Source organism: Prunus mume, linkage group LG2, assembly GCF_029339155.1.
Source record: "Prunus mume cultivar Tortuosa linkage group LG2, ASM2933915v1, whole genome shotgun sequence".
Classification (NCBI taxonomy): Eukaryota; Viridiplantae; Streptophyta; class Magnoliopsida; order Rosales; family Rosaceae; genus Prunus; species Prunus mume.
The window spans coordinates 18532987-18555455 of record NC_142699.1 but is presented as its reverse complement, the minus strand read 5'-3'; the positions used below and the strand labels follow the sequence as shown (position 1 = coordinate 18555455).

Genomic DNA, 22469 nt, shown 5'->3' with positions numbered 1-22469 from the left:
TCACATACTCGACCAGACATTGCTTATGCAGTTAGCGTTCTCAGTCAATTTATGCACTCTCCAAGTGAAGACCACATGAATGCAGTTCTTCGGATACTTAGATATTTGAAGTCTGCACCTGAAAAAGGACTTATGTTCTCAAAGCATGATCATCTAAATATTGATGGTTATTCAGATGCAGATTAGGCAGGTAATGTAACAGATAGAAAATCAACATTGGGTTACTTCACATTTGTGGGAGGTAATTTGGTGACATGAAGGAGTAAGAAACAGAATGTAGTAGCTTTATCCAGTATAGAAGTCGAGTTCAGAGGCATGACTAAAGGAATTTGTGAACTTCTTTTGTTAAGAAAGTTGCAGACCTTGTGCAAAGAAAACTCGGCTATGATAGCTCAGTTTTAGTGAGGGAAATCTAATCAACAAGGCATACATTGGATGGGCTGGCGAAAGTTATGTCAACCTAAATGTATGGGGGGACTTGGCTTAAAGAATTTTGAAACTTTCAATAAAGCTTTGGTAGCAAAACATGCGTGGCGTATTTTGGAGAAACCCAACTCTTTGGTGCCAAAGATTCTAAGGGCTCGATATTTTCCACATGGAGACTTCATGGGGGTCCCTCTAGGTCATTCTTTGTCTTTGATATGGCGATCTATTTTGTGGGGATGAGAGGTTTTTGAGGAAGGGCTGGCTTGGCGAGTTGGGAACGAGAATTCAATTAGGATTTTCCATGACAAGTGGATTCCTAAACTGTGTACTTTTAAACCGTTGTGGAATGCAAGATTGGATTGGAATGCTAAGGTGACTGATTTAATCACTGATTCTGGAGCATGGGATTTGGCTTTGCTAACAAACGACTTCAGTGGGGAGGATAAAAATGCAATAACTAGCATAGCTCTAGGGTCAGTTGCACAATTAGGTGACAACCAATACGTACTTCAAAACTGTAAGTCCTCGCTAAAACTGGATATCTGGTGGCTTTATCCCAATGCGACAAGAACTTTGATATTGGTGGCTCAAATTCCTCTGCAAGACAATCTTTTTGGAAGCAACTCTGGAAGCTTGAGGTGCCAAGTAGGATTAAGAATTTGGTGTGGAGGGCATGTTTAGACATGTTGCCCATTGCGATTAATTTATATAAGAGGAAAATGGTTCAGTCCCAAGTTTGCTTCAAATGTAGCAAATATTATAAGAATGCCTGTCATGCTTTGTGGAGTTGTAAGTTCAGCAAGCAAGTCTAAAGGTGTACGGGTTTTGCTGGGCGTTTTAAAATTAGTGGAGGCTCTTTTGCAGATTTATTTGATACCGTTATTAGAGCTTGCTCACAAGTCGACTTGGAGAGGTTTGTTTGTTGTGTGTGGAAGCTTTAGCAGACAAGTTATGATATGTTGCATGAGAAATTAGTTCCTCGCGTAGAAGATTTAGTGGAGAGAACTATAGAGCTATATGGAAGTTACAAATCATGTCTGGTGCGGCCCCAGCTGTCTGGGGTGTCTCGACCAATCAAATGAGATCGACCGGCTCTGCATACCATTATTCTTAATTGTGATGGTGCTTTGGACCGTGAAGGAGAAAGGAGAGGTTTGGGGGGTTATTGTAAAGATAATGCAGGGAGATTCATATGTGGGTTTGGTTATTGATGATGGAGTTTAAAGGCTATACTCAGTTTCTGCTTGCAACTGACTCCAAAGAAGCAGAGACAATGCTCAAGGGAGCTTTGGAATGGCGGAGTAATTTGGGTAATGTGGTGAAGGATATTAGACAATTAATGGTGGATCGTGGGGTGGTTGATGTGGTGTTTCAACCTCGCAATGGAAATGGGGCTGCACATGCACTGGTCTAGTTTGGTTGGAAGAAAGGTCTGCAGTTTTTTTGGGAAGATATTGCCCCCCCTTGGCTAGAGCAGGTACTAGAGAGCGATAGGATGCAAACTTAATGGTGCTTTTTTATTTCCGTTTCGCCAATTGATTATATTGTAAGTGTTGATGCAAGTTCAATGAAATTCTTCCCTTTGATTTAAAATTAAAATTAAAAATAAAAATAAAAAAAAATAACTTGAGTTGTCATTCGGTAAACTTATAAATCACCAATCCAGCATAACTATAATCCAGCATAATTATTTCAATTGAATTGCTCTGTGGTGAATTTATAATCGTTATCACTAAACCTTTATCAAATTGGACATCAATCTAATTTCTAACATGGTAACTTTATAAGTTCTCGCCAATGGGTTCCCACCATAGTGGTGGTAGATTCCCCCTCCCCCCTATGGCACCCAAGATCGAACACCAATGAGGTTTCTTTCCTCTAATGTAAACAAAAAAACACTTTGCAAGTCCTTGATTCAAATCTTATCCAAATCTTATCCAGTTTCACGCGCACCAAACGGGCTTAAAGTGGGACGAACATAAAAGAGCATACACACGGGCAATAGATTGAAAACTGTATCAAAATCGCACCATCAATTATACTTCCACATAATACAAATTAGCAGGTACAACAGCTGGTATCTTCAGCCATGTCCTGGACAGAAACATCTTCTGTCCCACAACCGAGAAAAAAGAAAAGAAAAAGAATCGCCATATTTTCACGGAACTACAGGGCAAATAAGGTGACAACAAAAAATGCTAGGAAATCCTGCCAACTGAAGCTAGTCATGACAGAGTTTTTAAAATGATGTTGCAAGTGTATTTTTGCTCATCATGTTGTAAGGAAATTCCAAATCTTCTTTCTTATTGACGCCTCCCCAGGACGTTCCTCATCATCGTAATCATTGTCGCTCTCACAAACTGTGTTGTTGCCACTACCAGACTCTGGTGTACCATTATCTTCCCCACTCAACTCTGTATTTTCAACTGTTTTTGCTGCATCAGCAGCATTGCCATCAACAATGTCTTCTGGTGTGCTAAACTGTAGCACAACAAACATAAGTTACAAGGCCTTCTTCAGATGATTTCTGATAAAACCGTTACAAATAAGAAAAAACCATAAAGGTAAGGAGGGCCTTACCCTCTCTACTCGCTCCTGTGAGAATTCCACACTTTTTGAAGTTGTGACCTGCATCAACTGTGCAGTTTGCCCAGTCTCACCAGCCATCCCCAATGATGAAACAGATTCCGGATTTGGTTCTGCACCACCACCTCCAGCTTCTTCCTTCCTTCTCTTTTTCAGGTCAGCCACAGCCGGTGCTGCTGTGACTGAGCCTGCACTGATCAATGTTCATAGAAAACTTTAGAATAATCAAACATTATCTCATATGGTACATTACATCATATAAAATGTAAACACATCACGCAAGATCAAATTTTACTTAGTTTGGACTGTTTATGCCATACCAGGTCACATGTAAAAGTGTACAAATCATGTCTTCCGCAGATATTTCAGTAGTTTAATAAATGACAATCAAAGTTTTATCCATGTTTAACATTTCATCTTCATTTAATTCTTTCTATGTTTAAATCTTCTCAAATTATGATCGAAAAGACCCCAATTATCAGAAAAAACCGAATTTATTTTCCACACCATTAACAATTTAGAAACAAACTTATTTATTAACAATAAACCTAGTGAATTTTTTTTTTCGCTCCAGTACCAATAATTTCAGAATGACGGTTAGTAACATGTCATTCCAGGACCACCTGAATATGGTCAAGATGTAATTTGGCCTGGACAACATGGTGTATAGCTGGTACAATTAGTTATTCTGGGATCTAAAGAACATTTATTTATATATTAGCTAAGAAGACCTAGACAAATAAAGTGGTTGGTAATCCATAACAAAAACAGGCCCCCTTATACGGGTCAAAATATAGATATTCGTAAACCCTAAAAGAAAAAAGAAACAAATGGATTACCATGATAGGACTAAGCACAAATTCGACACGTCAAATCTGGACTTGGTGTAAAACCAATAATCCAAAAACTTAAAAATTGATTAGAAAGAAGGGTCCAACCATTTATATAAACATAATACGGAAAGCAAAAGGATTTACCAAGAGTTCAACCAGACTACATAAACCAATCCGGGATGTGTCTATATAGATATACAGTGTATATTATACACAGTAGAGATACCACATCCTCAACCCAAGTTGGTCCAAATATAATGATCATGCCACAGAAACTGCAAACACTATTTTCTATTTTACTTCCAGATTAGCTGCCACTTTCATACAGACATTAAGGAACTTACGTCTTGCGATGTCTGAGATTATATCGCTGCTCTCCAGGTGCTTGCACAGAGGAAGCAATAGATTGTCGCCTCTTCCTGGGCCCACCAGCTGTTGTGACACTACCAGAACATCCTTCGCTATCACAATCATCCTGCTCACTTTCTGTAATCCTAGAGCTCTGAGCACGCCTTCGTTTCCTTCCAATGCTACTATTTGCTTTCTCAGCAAAACTGGAATCACCCCGACTTTCCTCATGAATGTTACTACTATCATTCGGCAGCAATCTTGTATTTGATGGTTCTTCCAGAGTATCTCGTAGAAAAATCTTCGCCTCTTCAACCGTTGCCTTCACTGTGCGTGTTCTTGACAGTCTGGACTTGCGTCCCCGACCTGGTTTACGCTGATAACTCTTTAGCTCTGATTGCTCAGAATCATCTGGAACATCTTTCACCTTACTGTCAATGAAGCTATGATCGTCAATTGATGGAGCATACCCATCATCCACTTCTTTAGTAGTGTTATCAGATGGTAGCGGTTGAGAAATTGCGTCATTAGGCATCCTAAAAGATGGCTCAGGCTCATCTTCATGACTGCTGTGCCCTCTTGCTCCCTCATTAACCTGCATAGTTGATAGTGGTGGCAGTTCCGTAGACACTGCATCGGTAATATGCTCCATTTTTTTAATTGGAGATACTTTAGAAACCATTGACTTGCATTTGCGGAGCAAAGATGTTCCCCATCCTGATTCTGGGTAGTCCAAATCAGGAGCAGATAAATCAGCCTGAGAGTTCTTTAAAAATTCATCACTGAGCCTCGGCAGAGAAACAGCCTCAACATGGTACATTCCAGGTACTTGGAGATCAGAAAGTACAAACTCCCTTGTCATTTCTCCACAGTCCTTGCAACTTTTAATCTTCTCAACAAAAGCAAGGAAGCGACCTCTTTCCTCAATAAGCTGTTCCCTCTGGTGCTTGATCTTCTTGCTAAGCATAGCAAGCTGATCAATGTCTTTGCGCATTTCAAGTTGGTTTACTTCCACCTGTTTCTTGTTCAGTGCAAGCTCTTCCCTTTCCTTTTCCATTCTATGCTTTTCAGATCTTAGTTCTTCGCTTTTCTTTTCAGCAACTTCCTTCAAGTAATTGATATTAGTATATTCTCTATCCTTCTCCTCCTCAAATGCTCTCTCCATTTCCTGCAGGTGTTTCTCCATTTCCTGCTGCCTATTCTGCATATCAATCTCAAGATCTCTTTTTCGAGACTCAAAATCTTGCACCATTTGACTATGCTGAAATTGGGCCTTTTCAGCTATGGCAAACTGCTCATTCCTCATCTTAGCCGCAAATGATTCTTTCTCTAGATTGAGAGTGTCCAGCTCCCTCTTTATGTAATCTTGCATTGCATGTTTCTCTTCTTTCAACCTTTCTTCTTCTGTGCCTTGTAATTTTTCCAATTTTTCTTTCTCGTCAACAATTTTCTCTAGCTCTCTGCTAATTTCAGCTTTTCTCTCATCCAAATTTTCCCACTCTTCCTCAAACTTTTCCCTCAGCTGCTTCAAATCTTCAGCTTCCTTTGAAAGCAACTCATTCTGAAGTCTATATGTCTTTATTTCCTGCTGCAGTTCTGACTGCAAACGGAGGTGTTCTGACCTCTCTTCCTGAGTAATTACCAGCTTCTCTCTCTCTTCACGAATTTGCAGCTCCAGTTGAACATTTTCATCCTTTATCTTCTGAATTTCATCTTTAAGATTCTGAAAACTCTCTAAATCAGCAAGTACTTGTTGCCTTTCCACCTCTAACATTTCCTCATTAACTTTGAGGGTTTTCTCGTTCTCCTTCAAAAATTTTGACTTTGTTTCAAGTTCCTTATTTTTCTCCTTCAGCCTCTCTGATTTCTCATGCAATGCTTGCTCTTGCTTTAACAACTTTTCTTCCCTGTGGTTGATTTCCAATTCCTTCTGTTCCACCACTTCTACCTTGCCACTCAGTTCCTTATCAAGAGATTTCCTCCTTTCTTCCATTTCCAACTCGAACTCCTGCATTTTCGTATTGAAAAGGGCCCTTTGCTTGTCAAGCACCTGTTCAATCTCCGCCTGTAACAAACCATAGATATACAAGGTGTCAGACTTCTAGACAAATTGTATAAAAATAAACACTCAAGCCCTTCTAAACCACAAAATTACACCACATCAATTTTTGCACTCCAACTTCTTTTTCTGTTCATTTCCTTTGTGACTTAAAAGCAAAGGAGTTGGGACTCACATTTTCTCGTGAACTTAGTTTTTCCTCCAATTCATGTAATTCCTTCTCCTTCAACTCCAAGATCTTTCCCACAGAATCAGCTTCCTGCGACCAGATAAACATAACAGGAGAGTAATGAACAAAACTGCAATTGTACTTGTTGAGAAAAAGAAAAAACTCATCTAGACAAAAGACGCACCTTTTCCTTTGATACTAAGTCAGCTAGTCGTTTATTCACATCAGCTTTCTGTTCTTTCAGTATAGTGTTTGAAAGTTCAATTTTCTTTTGCACCTCATCAATCTCTTTCTCCTTTTGCTTCATTATTAAATCATTTTCTTTTTCTTTTTCCTCTTTCTCATTCAGAATTCTCCGAAGCTTGCATAGCCTCTCTTCCCCTTCTTGTAGCTTCCTCTCCCATTCTTGCAAGTCTTCCCTTTGTTTGTAAAAAGTTTTCTTATGTGCCTCTCTCCTGATAAAAAACAAATCAGGTTTAATTTTAAAAGTGAAAAGCTCCAAAAGAAATTAAATAGCATGATTGGTAACACAATGATTCTCAAAAATACAAAAATACAAAATAAAAACATAGACCATAATGATTGCAAGCATAGTGCACACTCTGTATTAACATATGTCAAATGAGTGCCTGAAATAAATTTAATTGAGACGGTGTAAACTGACTAACTCATAAGTGACAAGATGTCTCACATTCAACAAAAGGGCAGAGCAACTATATATGTTAGGAACATCATATCCTAAATGCTAGTATCGTGGGCATATAAAGCACAGCTATATATGTTAGGAACGTTCATATCCAAAATGCAAGTATGATGGGCATAATGCATACTCTGCACTTAAGGAAAGATGCTCCCTTCGAAGCACACTTTCACGTGCCTCCACCTCTTGCAATCTCATCTCCAACTCTGTACTCTTTCTGTTGACCTCAGCAATGTTGGCTTCAGCCGCAAGAAACTTTGCATCTGTCTCCAAAGATTTTTCTTCAATTCCGACAACTAATGAATTTGCATCAGCCAACTTTGCCTCAGACTTGAGCTTTATTTGGGCGTGCTCCTCATGCATTTCACGCAAAGCTTTTTCCAGCTGCAGTGAATGAACACATCCATATCAATTATTCTAACCCCAAACAAAAAATTGCATACAAATTGACTAACAAGAAGTGGCAAGAAAGTGCATCTTGACACACAAGTACCATAAAAGTCCGGTAAATTGAAGATATAAAATTGTATCAATGCATCTTGACATACCTCGGCTACACACTGCTTCTCAGCAACCAATACTTTCCTCAAATTCTCTTCTCGCTTCTCAACTTCAGATATTGAAATTAAGTGTGCAGACTGTTCTCTTTTAAGAATCTCCTGAGTTTCAGCCAAAGCTTCCCCCAATTCTTCATGCTTTAAAGCCCACTCTTTCTTCTCAATCAGGAGAAGCCCCATGTTATACTGGTAATCATAAAGCTGCCCAACAACAAATACTTCGTGAGATATTAGAAAGCTAAAAAATTTGCTAAAATATAAAAATTTAGTGCAAGACTTGTTTTGTACTGGTAATAAAAAAGGCACGCATACTGCCCACAATCTTGCAAAGGATTTTAAAAACACATTATCAAAATAACCCAGTGAGTATAACCGAATTAACCAAACAAAAGCTTGTCGCTAACCTCTTTTTGCAGCTTAGAGACCTTGTCGGCGAGCGCTTGGCGGTCCTTGCGCTCCATAGCCGCCTCGTTTAGCAATCCAACCTCCTTAAACCTCCTCCAATCGTCCATATCGCCCGTGTCAAAATCCGGAGTCGTTTTGGGTCCACTTTCGCTCAGCGAACCCAATGGCGGCGGCGGACCGTCCACAAACGCCACCGCTTTACCCTTCCCAGCGGTCCTAGGGTTCGAAACGACGGCGCCGCTCCTCGGCGTCAGTGATTGGGCATTTAACGCCTTCCTCTGGGGCGTGAACATCATTATTGTCACGACAAAACCCTAATTCCGTTCCCAAAATACTCGCAGAATTGGGTTCATAAAAGGATAAAATATTGCAGACTAAAAATTGTGGATTTGGTTAGAACCCTTCGTTGAAGACGAAGAGGAAAGAAAAGAGGCGTGTTTGAGAGATAACGGGAAGAAAACACGACGTTATTTTTATGCGGCTTCAGATCCTGTATGAACGGTCTGGATCTAAAACTGATGACGCTCCGTTTTAAATTTTAAGGGTATTTCTGTCATTAAGATTTTAATTTGAAATTAATCCTATCACTATATGGAAAATAACTTATGTTTCTAGGGTTTTTAACTTTAGCTGTTCTTGAATTTTGCCTCGAGTTGCAATTGAGTCTTCGAACTTTTGTTTTTAAGGCAATTATATCTGTTAACTCGACAAATAATTTCAATTAGGTCCTAAGAGCAAATCCGCTATCCCCAAATTGGTGTCCCCTCTCTAATTTACTTACACGTATCAACTAATATAATAAGGAGTTAACTCTGTTAACTTTTTTATTTAACAATTTTAAAAAATTAAAAAAAATTAAAAACTGCCCAAATATTCGAGCGACCCAGCAAGCGTCTTCGTCTTCTCCATGAGCGTCTTCTCCTCTTGTCCAATTGCAGCATCAATTCCTTCCTTGCAAAATCCAGCCATACCCATTCTCCTCCCTCATAATTTATGCATCTTCTCCACCATCAACTCTCTGCTTGGGCCTAAATTGGCACATCCAGTATGAGGAAGTAAAAGCCCATCTCGATTTTTGGCAACCACCAACACTTCTTTGAAATTGGGCCATAAATACACATTCAGCCCAAAGCATTAAAAGCCCCAGTCTAGAATCTACCCGAAGAATGAAGACTTGGGCTTCGGAAAAAGGAATCAGCTCATAGCCTAATTTGGCACACCCAGCCCAAACATCAAGGAACCCAAAAAAACCAAAATGGCCAAACCAAGACTGATCAAAGTGGCAAGAAAACTTGGGTTTCAAAAATCTAGCATTTAGTTTGGAAGAAGGGCCCGACATAAATTAAGAAAAAAAGAGGCCCAAGTTGTTTTGAAAGAGAGAGGAGCCCATCACTAGTGCATACCAAATTAAAATGTCATAGATTTGATTAAAGCCTATTTTTCAAGAACCCACGTGACCACCAGAAATGGGAAAAGTCAAAAATTTCAACTATCACAGAGTTGATTGGGAATTTAAAAAGAAAATAGCAGTGGCTGGCAAACTAGGAAGAGATATCTCTGAAACTCTGCCATCCAAAGATCAAAATCCCTCTTATATATTCAAATATATTATTTCCACTCCAAAGAGGCACCATCTTTTCAAGGGATACGCATGCTATGTTTTCAGAAAGAAGATAAGCAGGAAAGCAGGGATTTGTTCAAACTAAAGAAATCAAACTAACCATCACGGTTGAAATCTCACAAGGGGCAGTTAAATTGGGAAAAGGAATTAGGTTTCTTTTATAAAAACAAAATAGGGAAGTGATCTCAAAGATTGATTGATAAAAGCCTATCTGATAGAATTAAATTAGAATCCTTCCCTCTCTTGTATCTCTTTGCAGATCTTTGAGAAGACTTGTTGCCCATTATTTTAAAGAAAGAAACCATGCCCCTGTGCATTTCTTATAAATATAAGAGGGAGTGAACAGGGCAAAGACACAAAAAAATCAAACACTCAATTCATCAATCAAACAAACAACAAGAAATCAACCAAAAAGCTCACTCAAACTCCAAGAGAAGCTAGCTTTAGATAAAAAAAATCCCGAAGTTCAGACTTAGAAAATAAGTCATTTAAAATGAGATCTCTCCGTTATACATTTGGTTCAGCAAATGCCAAGACAGGCAGAGCTTGAGTTTTTCCCAAATATGAAAACCTCAACAAATTTCATAGTGCAGTCCTTAACACACTGAGTCCTCAAGAATAGCCACTTCTGCCCTTTCAGACTAAAGAAGCCGTAGTTCTGCCCACTCAAAAGCCTCACAAAACTTGAAGTAAATTAAAGCTCTGCTAGAATTGAACTTTGGTATCGATTTACAGCTGAAGTTTAGCAGTTGAAGTTGTTGATCCTTGCATATCCAGTCCATCCCGGATCAGAGCCTTCTATCCAGGCAGAAATGAAGTTCCAATCCTCTTTCAATCTTTCTAGCGTTGATATGTATGTTTATAGTTGTGTAAAGGGCGTTCGCCTAAAAACGACTTAATTCCTATCAACTATTCTGGCCAGAACAACCGTTTTTATACTGAGATAAATTATGAAAGTCCTCACTAGTCTAAGTCATGAAAAGAACTTACTTGGAGATATTCCTCACCCAAATTCACAATCGTTTGTTTTTAGAAATCAGTAACTTGGGGCGCAAGTTATCTACTCTAGAAGAAGTCTGCTAGAATTTTCATTGCTAGCAGTGGCACGCTCATACACCAAAGAAAGCTGATTTGTTGACCAATCAATGGTTTTCAAGGTAGTGGGGAACTTTGCCCTTCCATCTCAGGAGTAAACGCAAAACGGGGTGAACACTCTCAAATGCTTACAAAACCTAGTTCTCCTCCCTCCTAATCTCTGTTAGGAAATTTCATGTAAGAAAACCAATCCCTGTCATAGGAATCAAACCGAGCCATAGTAATCAATCCTTGTCTCGATTAAATTAATTGTTATAGTAATCAATTCCAGCCATACGAATCAACCTTTTGATTTCATTGAAAATGACTCAAAATATACTATTTAAATACATTGTCTCTTTCTCTTCTCTATTCTCTTTCACTGCCCCTTCTCTGAATTTGGTCCCATATTGTACTGAAAAGTAGCTGCTCTTAGTATATTTTTTGTTTTGGTAATCATGTTGCCGATCTGATCTAACATAATTAGAATTGAATGGAATTTGGACTAGTTTATTCTAAGAAACACTATTCCCAGTATCCACAACAAGAAAGAAGAGGAAAATATGACTAAATTCAGGGGAGGGGCAGTGAGAGAGAAATATGGGAAGAAATATAGAGACAAATAAGAGAGGATGCTTCGATGGTGGTGAAGTGAAGAGGCTGAAGGGCCGATGGGGAGGTGTGGGTGGGTTGTGGTTGTTGGTGGCTTGTTTGTTTTTTCTATTTTAATTTTTAGTTTTTATGATTTTTTAAATTTATTAACTTAAAAATGTTAAGTTTGAGTTAAGTAAGTAGACACTTGTCAAGACATTAGTAGGGGGACATGAAGGGATATGGAAAATTGGGGACAACAGATCCCCTCGTCCTACCGTCCAACTCAGTCAATTTGTACTTCAAAATGAGGGGGTAAAAGCATCCTTTCGAGTTCTTCATCCATTATATACCCTAACAACCCCACCTTCATCTTCAGAGCCTTCTTCATTGCCCACAAAATTGTAATCTTGGTTATGAGAATGAGTTTTTCAAATACAAAAGCCATTCAAGGCATGACTTTAATGAACTCCAAGTTTTTCAATCCTGAAGACTAAGTTCAAGCTCAAGTTCATCATTCTCTTCAAATAGATAAAGACCAAGAAAAGCCTGGGATGAATTGTAGAGAAATTGAAGCCAACAAAACAAATAAACTCAATGATCTGCAACCACAATTCGACTTTTAGGAAGGATTAAGCTATCAGAGGCAAAACCCCAAATCTCATAAACCCCCAAGCCTAACGTCACCATACAACCACCCTCGTCTGCACTCGAGATCCAACCCAGCCTCCCCTGAGACCCATCTAAATCCTCTATATCTCTATCTCTCTCTGTGCAAATTCAAAAATTGAAAAAGAGAACAAAAATTCGAACACTTTGCATCTTGGGGGGATGGGGGTTGCAGGTGGGTTTTAGGTTCACTGGTTGAGAGATGAGGGGTGGGTTGTAGGGTTAGGATCTGCGTTTTGAGGGGGTGGGATAAGGAGGAAGGGGAATGGGTTGTAAGAGAAATGGAGAGGAAGAGCTTAGATAGAGAGAGAAAGGGAGAGAAATGGGGATTTGGATTTGGATTTTTTATTTTTAAGTAAGTTTATTTATTTAATTATTATTTTTTCATTTTTAAAATTGTTTTAATTAAGATGGACGGTTTTAGCCTTCAACTTAACGCCCAAATTGACATAAGGACTCAATTGGAATAGATGAGAGAGTTGGATGACCTAATTGCTTTAAAAAAAGTTTGGGGACCCAATTGCAACTCGAGGTAAAGTTCAAGAACCTCTATAGTTAAAAACCCATATTTCTGTACACATATGAGTTTAAGTTGAGAGTTTCCAACTTGAGATCTTTTTTAGTATTGGAAAAAGAAGTACCACTAGTTGATGGCTAAGATTCGTCATGTTCAGCTCTAAATTTTTGGGTTTGGGCCAGGCTCGGATCGATTCTTGTCGGATTTTTACATTTTTTATCTCAAGTCGAAATTTGAAAGGGATTAGCTCTAGCCCGCTTATAGAGTCTGGCCTAAGTGGGCTTTCTGGGCTGGGTTGGGTCACCCAAGGGCCATCCATTGCCTTTCTTTTTTCGCCTTATATTGCATTGTCTTATTTCCATTCGAAACATTTAGGAGAGTGTATTCAATTGAGATTTTAATGGATTGTTTTGAAGCTTAAAAGTACAACGGTATTCAATTAGAATATCAATAAAAGTCTGGTGGTATTCAATTAGTATTTTTAAATAATCAATACAAGTCGGTGGTAGTCAATTAGGACTTTTAAAAGATAAGAAAAAATATTGTGGTATTAAAAAAACTTATTGATTTTAATGTATTTCATTAAATTGTGTATTATGTGAGACTTTTGAGTGTGTAATATATATACCAAATCACATAACAAATCACACCCTCCTATGCCTGATTCTTATATAAACTCTCATACTTTTTTCCCCCACTATTTTTTCATGCATTTTACCGTTAAAAAATAATAATAAAATCATAAGAGAGACGTTAAGGGCCCACATCACAGCACACTCCCTCTTCCTTTTTTTTTTTCTTTTCTCCTTCTCTCTCCTCCTCTTTCCCACCCTCTCTTCTCTCCCTCAGTGTACAGTAAACAACCACCATTTTTTTCCCCAGAAAACCAACCACCACTTTTTTTTAATACAGCGGAGTGATTATTATTGGTATTGTTAGGGGTAAACAACACCATCCCTTCAAACAATGAATCCATCTCATCTTCCTCATATGATTGGCAGCCCCTAAATCCAAAACTAAAATCTTCCAAATCCAATAAACCACCAAATTATGAATCTATCAAAATTTGACAAAAGAAAATACGGAATTGCTTGCTCTTAGTCTTAGTCCCAATTTCAAAGCTCAAAGCTTGCCTCTTTGATTTTTGATTGGTGTGTCTGGTTGGTTACTAGTACTAGTGTGCTGCAAAAGAAGAGATTCTGAGAAAGATGAGGCAGACAACTTTTAAGGGTGGTGGTGAGCATACACCTTTGGTTAATGTGATGAGCAAAAAAGCTCCCATAGAAATATAAAGTTAAATCATGTAATTGTAATATATTAAAATCATAAGTAAAATCATAAGTAAATAAAATCATAAGTAAAATTATGTAATTGTAATATATTAAAATCATAAGTAAAATCATATAATTACAAATTTGTTTGAAAATCATTACATGAAAATCATGTAATTATAATATGTTAAAATCTCAATTGAATACACCCCCCCTTAAGTAAATGTCTTGTTTTTTGACTTTGATTTTTTAGTATTTTTAATTGAATCCAAATGAGGGATACTTCCTTATTTATATTGTAAACTTAAGTAAATGAAATAATATAAAAATAAATTAAACTAAAAGACAATACATTTACTTAAATGTTTAGAATGGAAATAACGCAATATAAGGCAAATGAGCGGGCTGGGCCATGAATGGGCCTAGTCAGGTCAGGTCAGAAGTTTCAAATCATAAGCCCAAATTCTACCAAAACTTAGAACGGGCCAGGCGAACGGGCCTAACCATCAAATCAGGTTTAACTTTGGCCCATCAAACCTCGGGCTATTCACTTCAACCCGCATGACGTGGGCCAAATGATACTTCATACCAGTGGATGAGTTTTTGACTTGAAAGATATCACCAACGATAATATCTTCCACATTGAGTTTTTATGTTTTTTATGTCAAAATCTTAGATGAGTTTTTACGTTGCATCTACATAAAAAATCAATTGTTAAAAAAAAACAATTATACCTATTTTTATGGTTTAGAATAAGAAACTTTAAAAGTTGAATAGTTTACTTTATAAAATACTCAATATAAAAATAAAATAAGTGAAAAAGAATTCTTTGTACATGCATTTTGTGTGTATAACCAACAAATTAAAAGTTATAATGACATGTTTACTTTCATGGAACTAATTATTAAAATTATTTTGATGCAGGACTTCTAATAAACATATGAGTATTAAAATTATTTTACTCTCAATTTATCATATATTTACCAACACATGCGAAATCAAAAGTTTATTAGTTATATTCTACAATACATAATCCAATGCCTAAAAATTCGTGAATTCTATTGATAAAGGTGAGGTGTTGATCCATACCCATTAATTATTCTCTTTTAGCCAATAGACGAAATTACCCTGTTATTGTCACAGATTTCAAACTCATTCGGCCAAACTTGCATGGATAGATAAGTCATTTTCAAGTGGGGCGATTCTCAGCAGCCTAGCAAGTCACCCTTTTGAAACCCACTGCCATTCCTCGTTTACTAGACCCACTACACTTTGGACCGCCTTCTCCTCGAATTCCAACAAAAAGACCAACAAGTCCGAGACCCACCCACGTGTCTGTTTAGCATTGGTTAGCTCGTCATTATCGTCAAAATACCTAAAACGCAAAAACAAAATTATATATTAAATGGGCAGATCTCCCTCTTTTCCACAAAACAGAGAACCGATAATCGCAAAGCCACCCCCAAAAGCAAAACCCTACTATCTCCCTCCCTCTGTAAATCTGCATGCGTTAGGGTTTGAAATCAGAGGCTATGGCTACCGAGACTGCTACGAGATCGAGCTCAGCGGCCGATTCGTACATAGGGAGCTTGATAAGTTTGACTTCGAAGAGTGAGATCAGATACGAAGGCGTGCTTTACAACATCAACACCGAAGAGTCCAGTATTGGGCTGAGAAACGGTACTGCTTACTCACTTGATTTGATTTATTGTTCTCAGGATTTCGTTTCGTTCATTCTTGTTTTCTATGCCTAATTTAATTTAATCGAATTGATTAAATTGTTCATTTACTAGTTTTTTTGTTGTTGGAAAAGAATGTTTATTTACTAGTTACAGTCGTCTAGATTGACCTTTTTTTTTGTTTAATTATTATTTATTTCAGATATTTGAAATTTTCGCTAATTATGAAATTTCTTTTAAAAACTGGCCATAAGTCACGTGTGTGTATGCAAAGTATGTGATTTAGGCATTAACGTGTGCTTTGAACTCAGTATGAAAGTATGGTTTGGCGAGGAACTAATGTGGGTAAATTTCTGTGAAAATGTCCAACTCTCTGATTGTAAATGGTTTGTCTCTTCAATATACGTGATTGTAACTGGTTTATCTTATCCATTTTTGGGAAGGACTATATTTTTTGTTCTTGAAATTGTTTCATTTTGTTTTGATTGAGCAATTCATATTTGGCTTCCTAGTAATTTCAGTTTCCTCGATACCACTGCTGGCATCAATAAGATATATTGAGAACGAAAAATCATTTATAATTTTATTTTATTACAAAAACAGTGTGTCCCCAGGGTTGTGGAATTTATAACAGCCACTTGTGGTGCATGGTTATTTGTTCTTTTACTTATGGTTTAATCTCAGAACAGTATAATTGCGTCCATTAATTTATGGTTCATTGTCATAATGCTATCAAATGGTAGAAGTGGAGGGTATCAGCATGGTTAATATATATTAATCATGCATGGAAATAAGGGTTGCATATGTTAGTTGGTGTATGGTTTTGTGTCACGTTACCTTTACCTGAAGCATGAAATGTTCATGAATAGTTTATGTGCCATGGATCACAATATGCATATAATATTTGTTAAGTGCTTTTGTTGAGATATGGGTAGATGAGCTGGTGGTAATTTGTTACTTTCTACATGGCAGTACGATCTTTTGGAACAGAAGGAAGGAAAAAAGATGGACCACAAATCCCTCCGGGTGACAAAGTTTATGAGTATATACTATTCCGCGGGAGTGACATCAAGGTATGGTTTACACAGATGCCTAAGACCCTAGGACCAGAGTCTGGTAATGAAACTTTGTTTTTCAAGACATTCACAATGAGCGTTCTATATTGAGGATTGATAATTTACCGAAAAAACCTTGAATCTCCTTTGTTTTATGATTTTAAGTTATTCAATAAAGGTATTTTCTTCAATCTTTGGCAAGGACATTGCTTTTATTTTTATTTTAAAATAAAAATAAAATTAGAGCATGTACTGTTGCAAACTTGCAATTGTTGTTGACTACTAAGGTGTGTGAAAACTCGAGTGTAAATATGGTGACTCTTGAATTATATGATAATAATGATATAAGATAGAAAAATTAACACAAATGTCATAATCCATGATGTGGGATGTAACTCACTGCAATGTCATCATGTCAAATTTTGGAACTTTGTAGGCCGGGATTCATTTCTGGTTATATTTTCATGTAAATATCGAAGCCCTAAGTCTTTCATTATTGCTTTTGTTTACAGGATTTACAGGTTAAGTCTTCTCCACCTGTTCAGCCTACCCTACCACCTATAAACAATGATCCAGCTATTATTCAAGTAAGAGAAGGACGTCTCACTTTTGTGATGCATCTAGTTAACCTCTTGTAATTCTCTCTTTCTCTCTCAAACTCTTTTTACCTTATTGCAGTCTCACTACTCCCGCCCGGCTCCTTCAACATCGAGCTTACCTGCTCCTGCTAGTGGATCTTTGACGGATATTAATCCTCATACTGCACAGTTGGGACTCCCTGGTCCAAATTTCCAAGGTAGTTTGCCTTTATATCAACCTGGAGGCAATTTAGCGTCATGGGGGGCTACGCCTCCTCCTCCAAGTGCAAATGGTGGTGGGCTTGCAATGCCAATGTACTGGCAAGGATACTATGGCCCTCCAAATGGGCTTCCTCATTTACACCAGCAATCGTTGCTTCGACCACCACCTGGGCTATCAATGCCTTCTTCAATGCAGCAGCCACTGCAGTACCCCAATTTTAATGCCTCCTTACCTACTGGAACTTCAAACTTGCCTGATGTTCCGTCACCTTTGCTTCCAGCTGCTAGTATTAGTTCTACTTCTTATCTCAGTCAACGTTGCCAACAACTCTGCCTCCAGTGCCTTCTACAACACTAGCTTCTGAAACCTTGCCAAGCTCAATGCCTAACAAGGCACCAAGTTCTGCCCCTTCTGTAGCCACCCTTAGTGTAAACTTGCCACCTATTTCTTCTCTAACTACTACAAGCCCAGATATAAATACTGTTGTACCACCAATCTCTAACAAGCCTCATGCAATTTCTGGCCCAACCTTGCCTTATCAAAACATATCTCAAGCTACTTCCTCTGTTGTCGGGACATCCAGTTCTTTGCGCATGGAAACACTACTGCCTTCTTTGGTAACCCCGGGCCAGCTGTTGCAATCTGGATCTGGTGCAGTCTCTTCAACTCAATCTTTTCAAACCGCTCACAAGGATGTGGAGGTGGTCCAAGTTTCATCGTCAACCTCATCAGAACCCATGGTGCCAATCTCGGCCGAATCTCAGCCCCCAATATTGCCATTACCACCACCTGTACGGGCTGGTCAAAAGGTGTTGTTTTGTCACACATTCATGCTCTTGGACTTGCTTGCTTTGTTTTCCCCTCCTCTTGGATATCTATTTATATGTGGGTGGGTGCAGTAGAGTATTAGATTGTTATTTAACAGGCTATTAGACTGAATTGCTAGCATTCAGTGTAAGATGGGTGGGTTTAACTACCATACCCAATGAAATTTTCATTCATCAGCCAGCCTCTTTGTTTGAGTTTCTTTTTGTACATGTATTTACATCTCTGGGGTTGCAAATTAGATTTATGTGAAATTTCCAGCTTTGAACTAGTTTCAGGTTTTTAAATGACTGAATTGTTTAGATCTTAGAATTTGTGGTTTCTCTTTTTCTCACCAACTGGATTTAGTTGAGTTGTCAGGCCAGTGGACCTGTGGTCTGATCCCACATGGTCTGGGGTTTAATATCTCAAGCTACCTATCCCTGCCTCTCAAAGATTGTAGGATTTGGTGTGGGCCCCAGTTTCAAAGCCTAGTCTGCAACGCAGGCTTGGGGGATTTCTGGGTATTAAAAAAAGATGGTATCTCTCTCTCTCTGAGGAGGAGGAATTTATACAAACTTGTGCAATAAAAGGATGAAGTTATAACAATTTAAGACTTCAGTTCCTTTTTGTGTATTTCAATTCTATTATCTACTCTATGATCCAACGAGGTCTCTGACATTGTCCCTATCTTTTTCTATATATGTATAAATGCATTACCAGCCAAATGGAGATCAATTCCAAAATCGCCACGGTTATACTTATAGGGGGCGCGAAAGAGGGCGAGGATCTGGGGTAATGTATTATTTACCTTTTTAGCATATGATTAATAGGGATCTTTGGATGTAGAGTAAATTTGAATCTAAGTGACAATTTAAATTTGAGTTAAAATGAGAACTTCTTGATTGGAAATGTTTTGTCAGGGGAGTGTTTTTCAGCACTTCTGATGGCTTTTAATCTATAGTAAGATATATGTGATAAATCCAAAATTATTTACCGATAGGATTCCCCCCGATTAAATTCAATTTACTCTTACCAATTAGTCGTCGTAATACCTTTTGGGATACCTGACAGTGCCAAATAATTAACAATTTGGTTGCAGAGTTCCCGTCCAATTACAAAATTCACTGAAGATTTTGATTTCACGGCAATGAATGAGAAGTTCAATAAGGATGAGGTTTGGGGTCATCTGGGTAAGAGTAACAAACCTCACCCAAAGGACAAAGATGGAGATGGAAACGCCAGTGATGAAGATTATATTGAGGATGAAGATGATGTGGAGTTGTCGAAGGTTGAGATCAAGGTGGCTTTGGCTATCATGTTTTTCATTCATAATCTAAATGGGTTCTAGATTAAGAAATAATCTTTTTAGTACTTCTGTCATCTCATTTTGTTAAGTTTTGTGCCCCTGTGCCACAGCCCGTCTACAATAAGGATGACTTCTTTGATACCATCTCTTGCAATGCTATGAATCATGAACAGAATGGAAGGACTAGATACTCTGAGCAAATAAAGATAGATACTGAGGTAATGTACCTTTTTTTTATTTTTATTTTTTTGCCCATCTTAGTTTTGGGGATTTTCATGGATATGGTTGTTTGTTTGTTGGTGCAGACTTTTGGCACTTTTTCAAGGTATCGGGGTGGTCGAGGTGGCCGTGGTCCTGGGCGTGGTGGCCGTGGTCGTGGTGGTTACTATGGAAGGGGTTACGGGGGTTATGGGGGTTATGGCGGTGGCTATGTTGGAAGGGGCCGTGGCCGGGCCATGCCCACTCGTGCTCCATAGTTGCCACTTTGCCTCCTGAGAGTTAATATGGGTAAAACCCAAAGCCCGAACAGCAGCCCATCAGAGCAACAAACAGATTTAGGGCTATGTTAATGTTGTGTTTTCCTTATTTATGCCTGTCCAGAAAATAAATAGAAGTTAATGCTGTTTCTGTATCAAATTGTCTTTATCTATTTCCCTGATTTGGGACTCCTTTCATTGACCAAATCAAGAAGCATCAAATTTAGTGACAGAACCTAATCAAATTTAGTTTCTCTTACCTATTAAATTTTTTGTTCTTTGATATCAAACTCTTCACCTTATTGGCATTGGTTGGACTGAAGTTGGACTTTTGGCTTGCCATGAATGCGTCAGGAAATGTTGATTTTAGAAATAGGGTGAGCGAGCTGATATTACTGGTAAAGTGATATTAGACTCGATGCGGATGGATGTATATTCCATATTTCATGTGGCATCTATTGCAAGCTGATTTGCGATTTGAAGGTTTGGAGATTTAAGATTCAGCGATTAGGTTCGTTCTATTGTTGCTCTGCCAACTTACGAGAAACTTTTCGCTCACCAAGCACTTTGAGGCCTCTTCCTTTAAGATGGAAATCCAATGATGAGTTTTGATGTATCTGACCATGTATTGAAAGATAACGATGTCTTTGTTGTAAAGAAAATGGTGGATTAAAGAAAAGAAGGAAATAATATTCAAAAGTTTAATGATGATGTTGGGTAAGCCACCCAATTTGTCTATAAATAGGCTTTCCATTACCAAGCAAAACACACCAAAGAAGAAGAGAGGAAAGAAAGGAAGAGAAGAAAGGAAAAGGGAGAAACAAAAGAAGTGAGTTCATCTGAAAGGAAATTCTGCCAATGTAAACATCACAAAAGCAAAAGTACAATTCTACTCCCAATATTCAGCGGTACTTTTCATACCCTGATTATTTTATGTTTATAACAGTTTTTATTCTCTCTGAAATAAAAAAGGTTGTTACTTGAAGCCAGTATAACTGGCCGTACAAACTTTGCTTTGCTGAAAAGCTACTTGCATGTGGCTACCAAGACTCTCCTGGGAGGAAGAGAAGGCCTTCTTCCATGGAGCAAAGCCAAGTTATCGAAGAAGAGAACATCACCCTTCTCCCACTTAAATTGGATGCTTTCTTCTTCAATAATCTGTTCACATCTGTTCACCACATTTGCCGGAATCTCGGTTCCATCGGCCATGAGGGCAGAGCTGAGCTCCTTCCCATGCATGCCGACCACCGTGTTAAACCACATTCTCCTTTCTTTTCTTCCATCAAACACCTTCGTCAGCGACCTTGGCCCCAATATTGTCTTGATTGCTCCATTTGGTAGCCACTCAACGTCCATGCCTAAAGCATTAGCCCTGCCAAATCATAATGTCTTTAACCAAATGATCTTGTAACTATGAAACCAATTTATCATGTTGTGACTTGTGATATATAGAGTAGTAAGCAAAGATCACCTTTTCTCAGCTTCTGCACGGTCTGATGTGCCAAAAGTATCCTCCCAGCCCCTACCCCTCATGGAACCTGTACTGTTCTTACTGAGAGCTGTGAAAGTGTACTTCAACCCATTTGCGTCCATTTCTTCTACGGTTTCTGGGAACTCCTTCAGCATCCTTTCCGTTACCCGGAAGCTCGGAACAAAGGGTGTTTCTCCGCCTTCTGGTGGTGGTGTCTCACAGAATAGGATCAATTTTTTCGGATATTCCTTGATCTGCAGGTTAATTAATTTGTAAAGTAAAGGTTAAAGTAATTAAGAGGGTATTAGCAGATGCCAATAATATCATATTGGGTTAACTCTTTGGATTAGAATTGAAGTTATAAAGTCTAATGGAGACGGACATATTTTGGTGCAAGAATTGGGCATCAAACTATGATCTCATAAAACAAACTAGCTTAAAAAAAGGTTGCAGAAAACATGACCAAATTGAGAAGCTTATTAAGGCACTTACCAAGACCATCTCATGGTGATAGTATATGAATTCTGAAAGAGGTCCTTCATTGGCAGTCCATACTCGCTTGTGCACATGTGTTCTTGGTGCCGGCCCTACGTATCGAATATCATCCCACCCGAATGTTTCAATGATATCATTAAACTCCTCTGCATTCTGCACATTGAAACCTCTAAGCAGCACAGCGCTGTTCTTGATCAGCATCTGCTCAAACCAGTCCTTGTTCTTCTTCAGAGCCAACACAAGGCTCTCCACATCATTGCTGCTGTTGGGTTCTGGAGGCTGCAGCACCAGTGGCATGGTTTCTCCATCCACCACCTTTTGCCCTTCACACTTTCCCACTTTGAAGTCCTTCGTCAAATATTCCATAATCTTCTCTCTCTCTCTCTCTCTCTCTCTCTCTGTGTTTTTCTTCTCTGTGTTTATGTGGTTTGCAAGCTACTTATTATATAGCAATGGAGTTGGAATTGTCACCGGCTATTTTTAGATTCTTTATATGTCCTGTTGCGTGAATGCTTGTAATAAGACAGAGTCTTATTATTATTATTATTTATCG

General features: G+C 38.4%; 3 protein-coding genes across 4 annotated transcripts; 1 reads left to right on the top strand and 2 right to left on the bottom strand.

Moving 5' to 3' along the window:
- Positions 1-2432: 2432 nt before the first annotated feature.
- On the bottom strand, positions 2433-8569 carry LOC103341418 (nuclear matrix constituent protein 1). 2 transcript variants are annotated; one of them, XM_008244930.2, is made up of 8 exons: positions 8083-8569; positions 7670-7879; positions 7252-7505; positions 6606-6876; positions 6428-6511; positions 4190-6258; positions 3007-3205; positions 2433-2907 (listed from the first exon to the last, which is right to left on the bottom strand). In XM_008244930.2, exons 1-8 carry the CDS (start codon positions 8377-8379, stop codon positions 2698-2700), a joined length of 3594 nt encoding a protein of 1197 aa, XP_008243152.2. In that variant the 5' UTR covers positions 8380-8569; the 3' UTR covers positions 2433-2697. The 2 variants fall into 2 exon arrangements, with proteins under 2 accessions (XP_008243152.2, XP_008243153.2); XM_008244931.3 differs by lacking the exon at positions 2433-2907 and having other exon boundaries at positions 3161-3200.
- A 6678-nt stretch (positions 8570-15247) lies between these two features.
- On the top strand, positions 15248-20218 carry DCP5 (decapping 5). The gene is given in 9 exon segments (XM_008244932.2): positions 15248-15506; positions 16478-16578; positions 17073-17147; positions 17239-17662; positions 17665-18170; positions 18889-18960; positions 19268-19468; positions 19585-19692; positions 19780-20218. Coding segments are annotated over 9 exon segments (1806 nt in total). The 5' UTR covers positions 15248-15358; the 3' UTR covers positions 19951-20218.
- A 609-nt stretch (positions 20219-20827) lies between these two features.
- LOC103341421 (clavaminate synthase-like protein At3g21360) lies at positions 20828-22314 on the bottom strand. Its single transcript, XM_008244934.2, has 3 exons — positions 21914-22314; positions 21422-21675; positions 20828-21322 (listed from the first exon to the last, which is right to left on the bottom strand). The coding sequence occupies exons 1-3, from the start codon at positions 22280-22282 to the stop codon at positions 20977-20979; spliced, it is 969 nt and encodes a 322-aa protein (XP_008243156.2). The 5' UTR covers positions 22283-22314; the 3' UTR covers positions 20828-20976.
- Between the last annotated feature and the right edge of the window lie 155 nt (positions 22315-22469).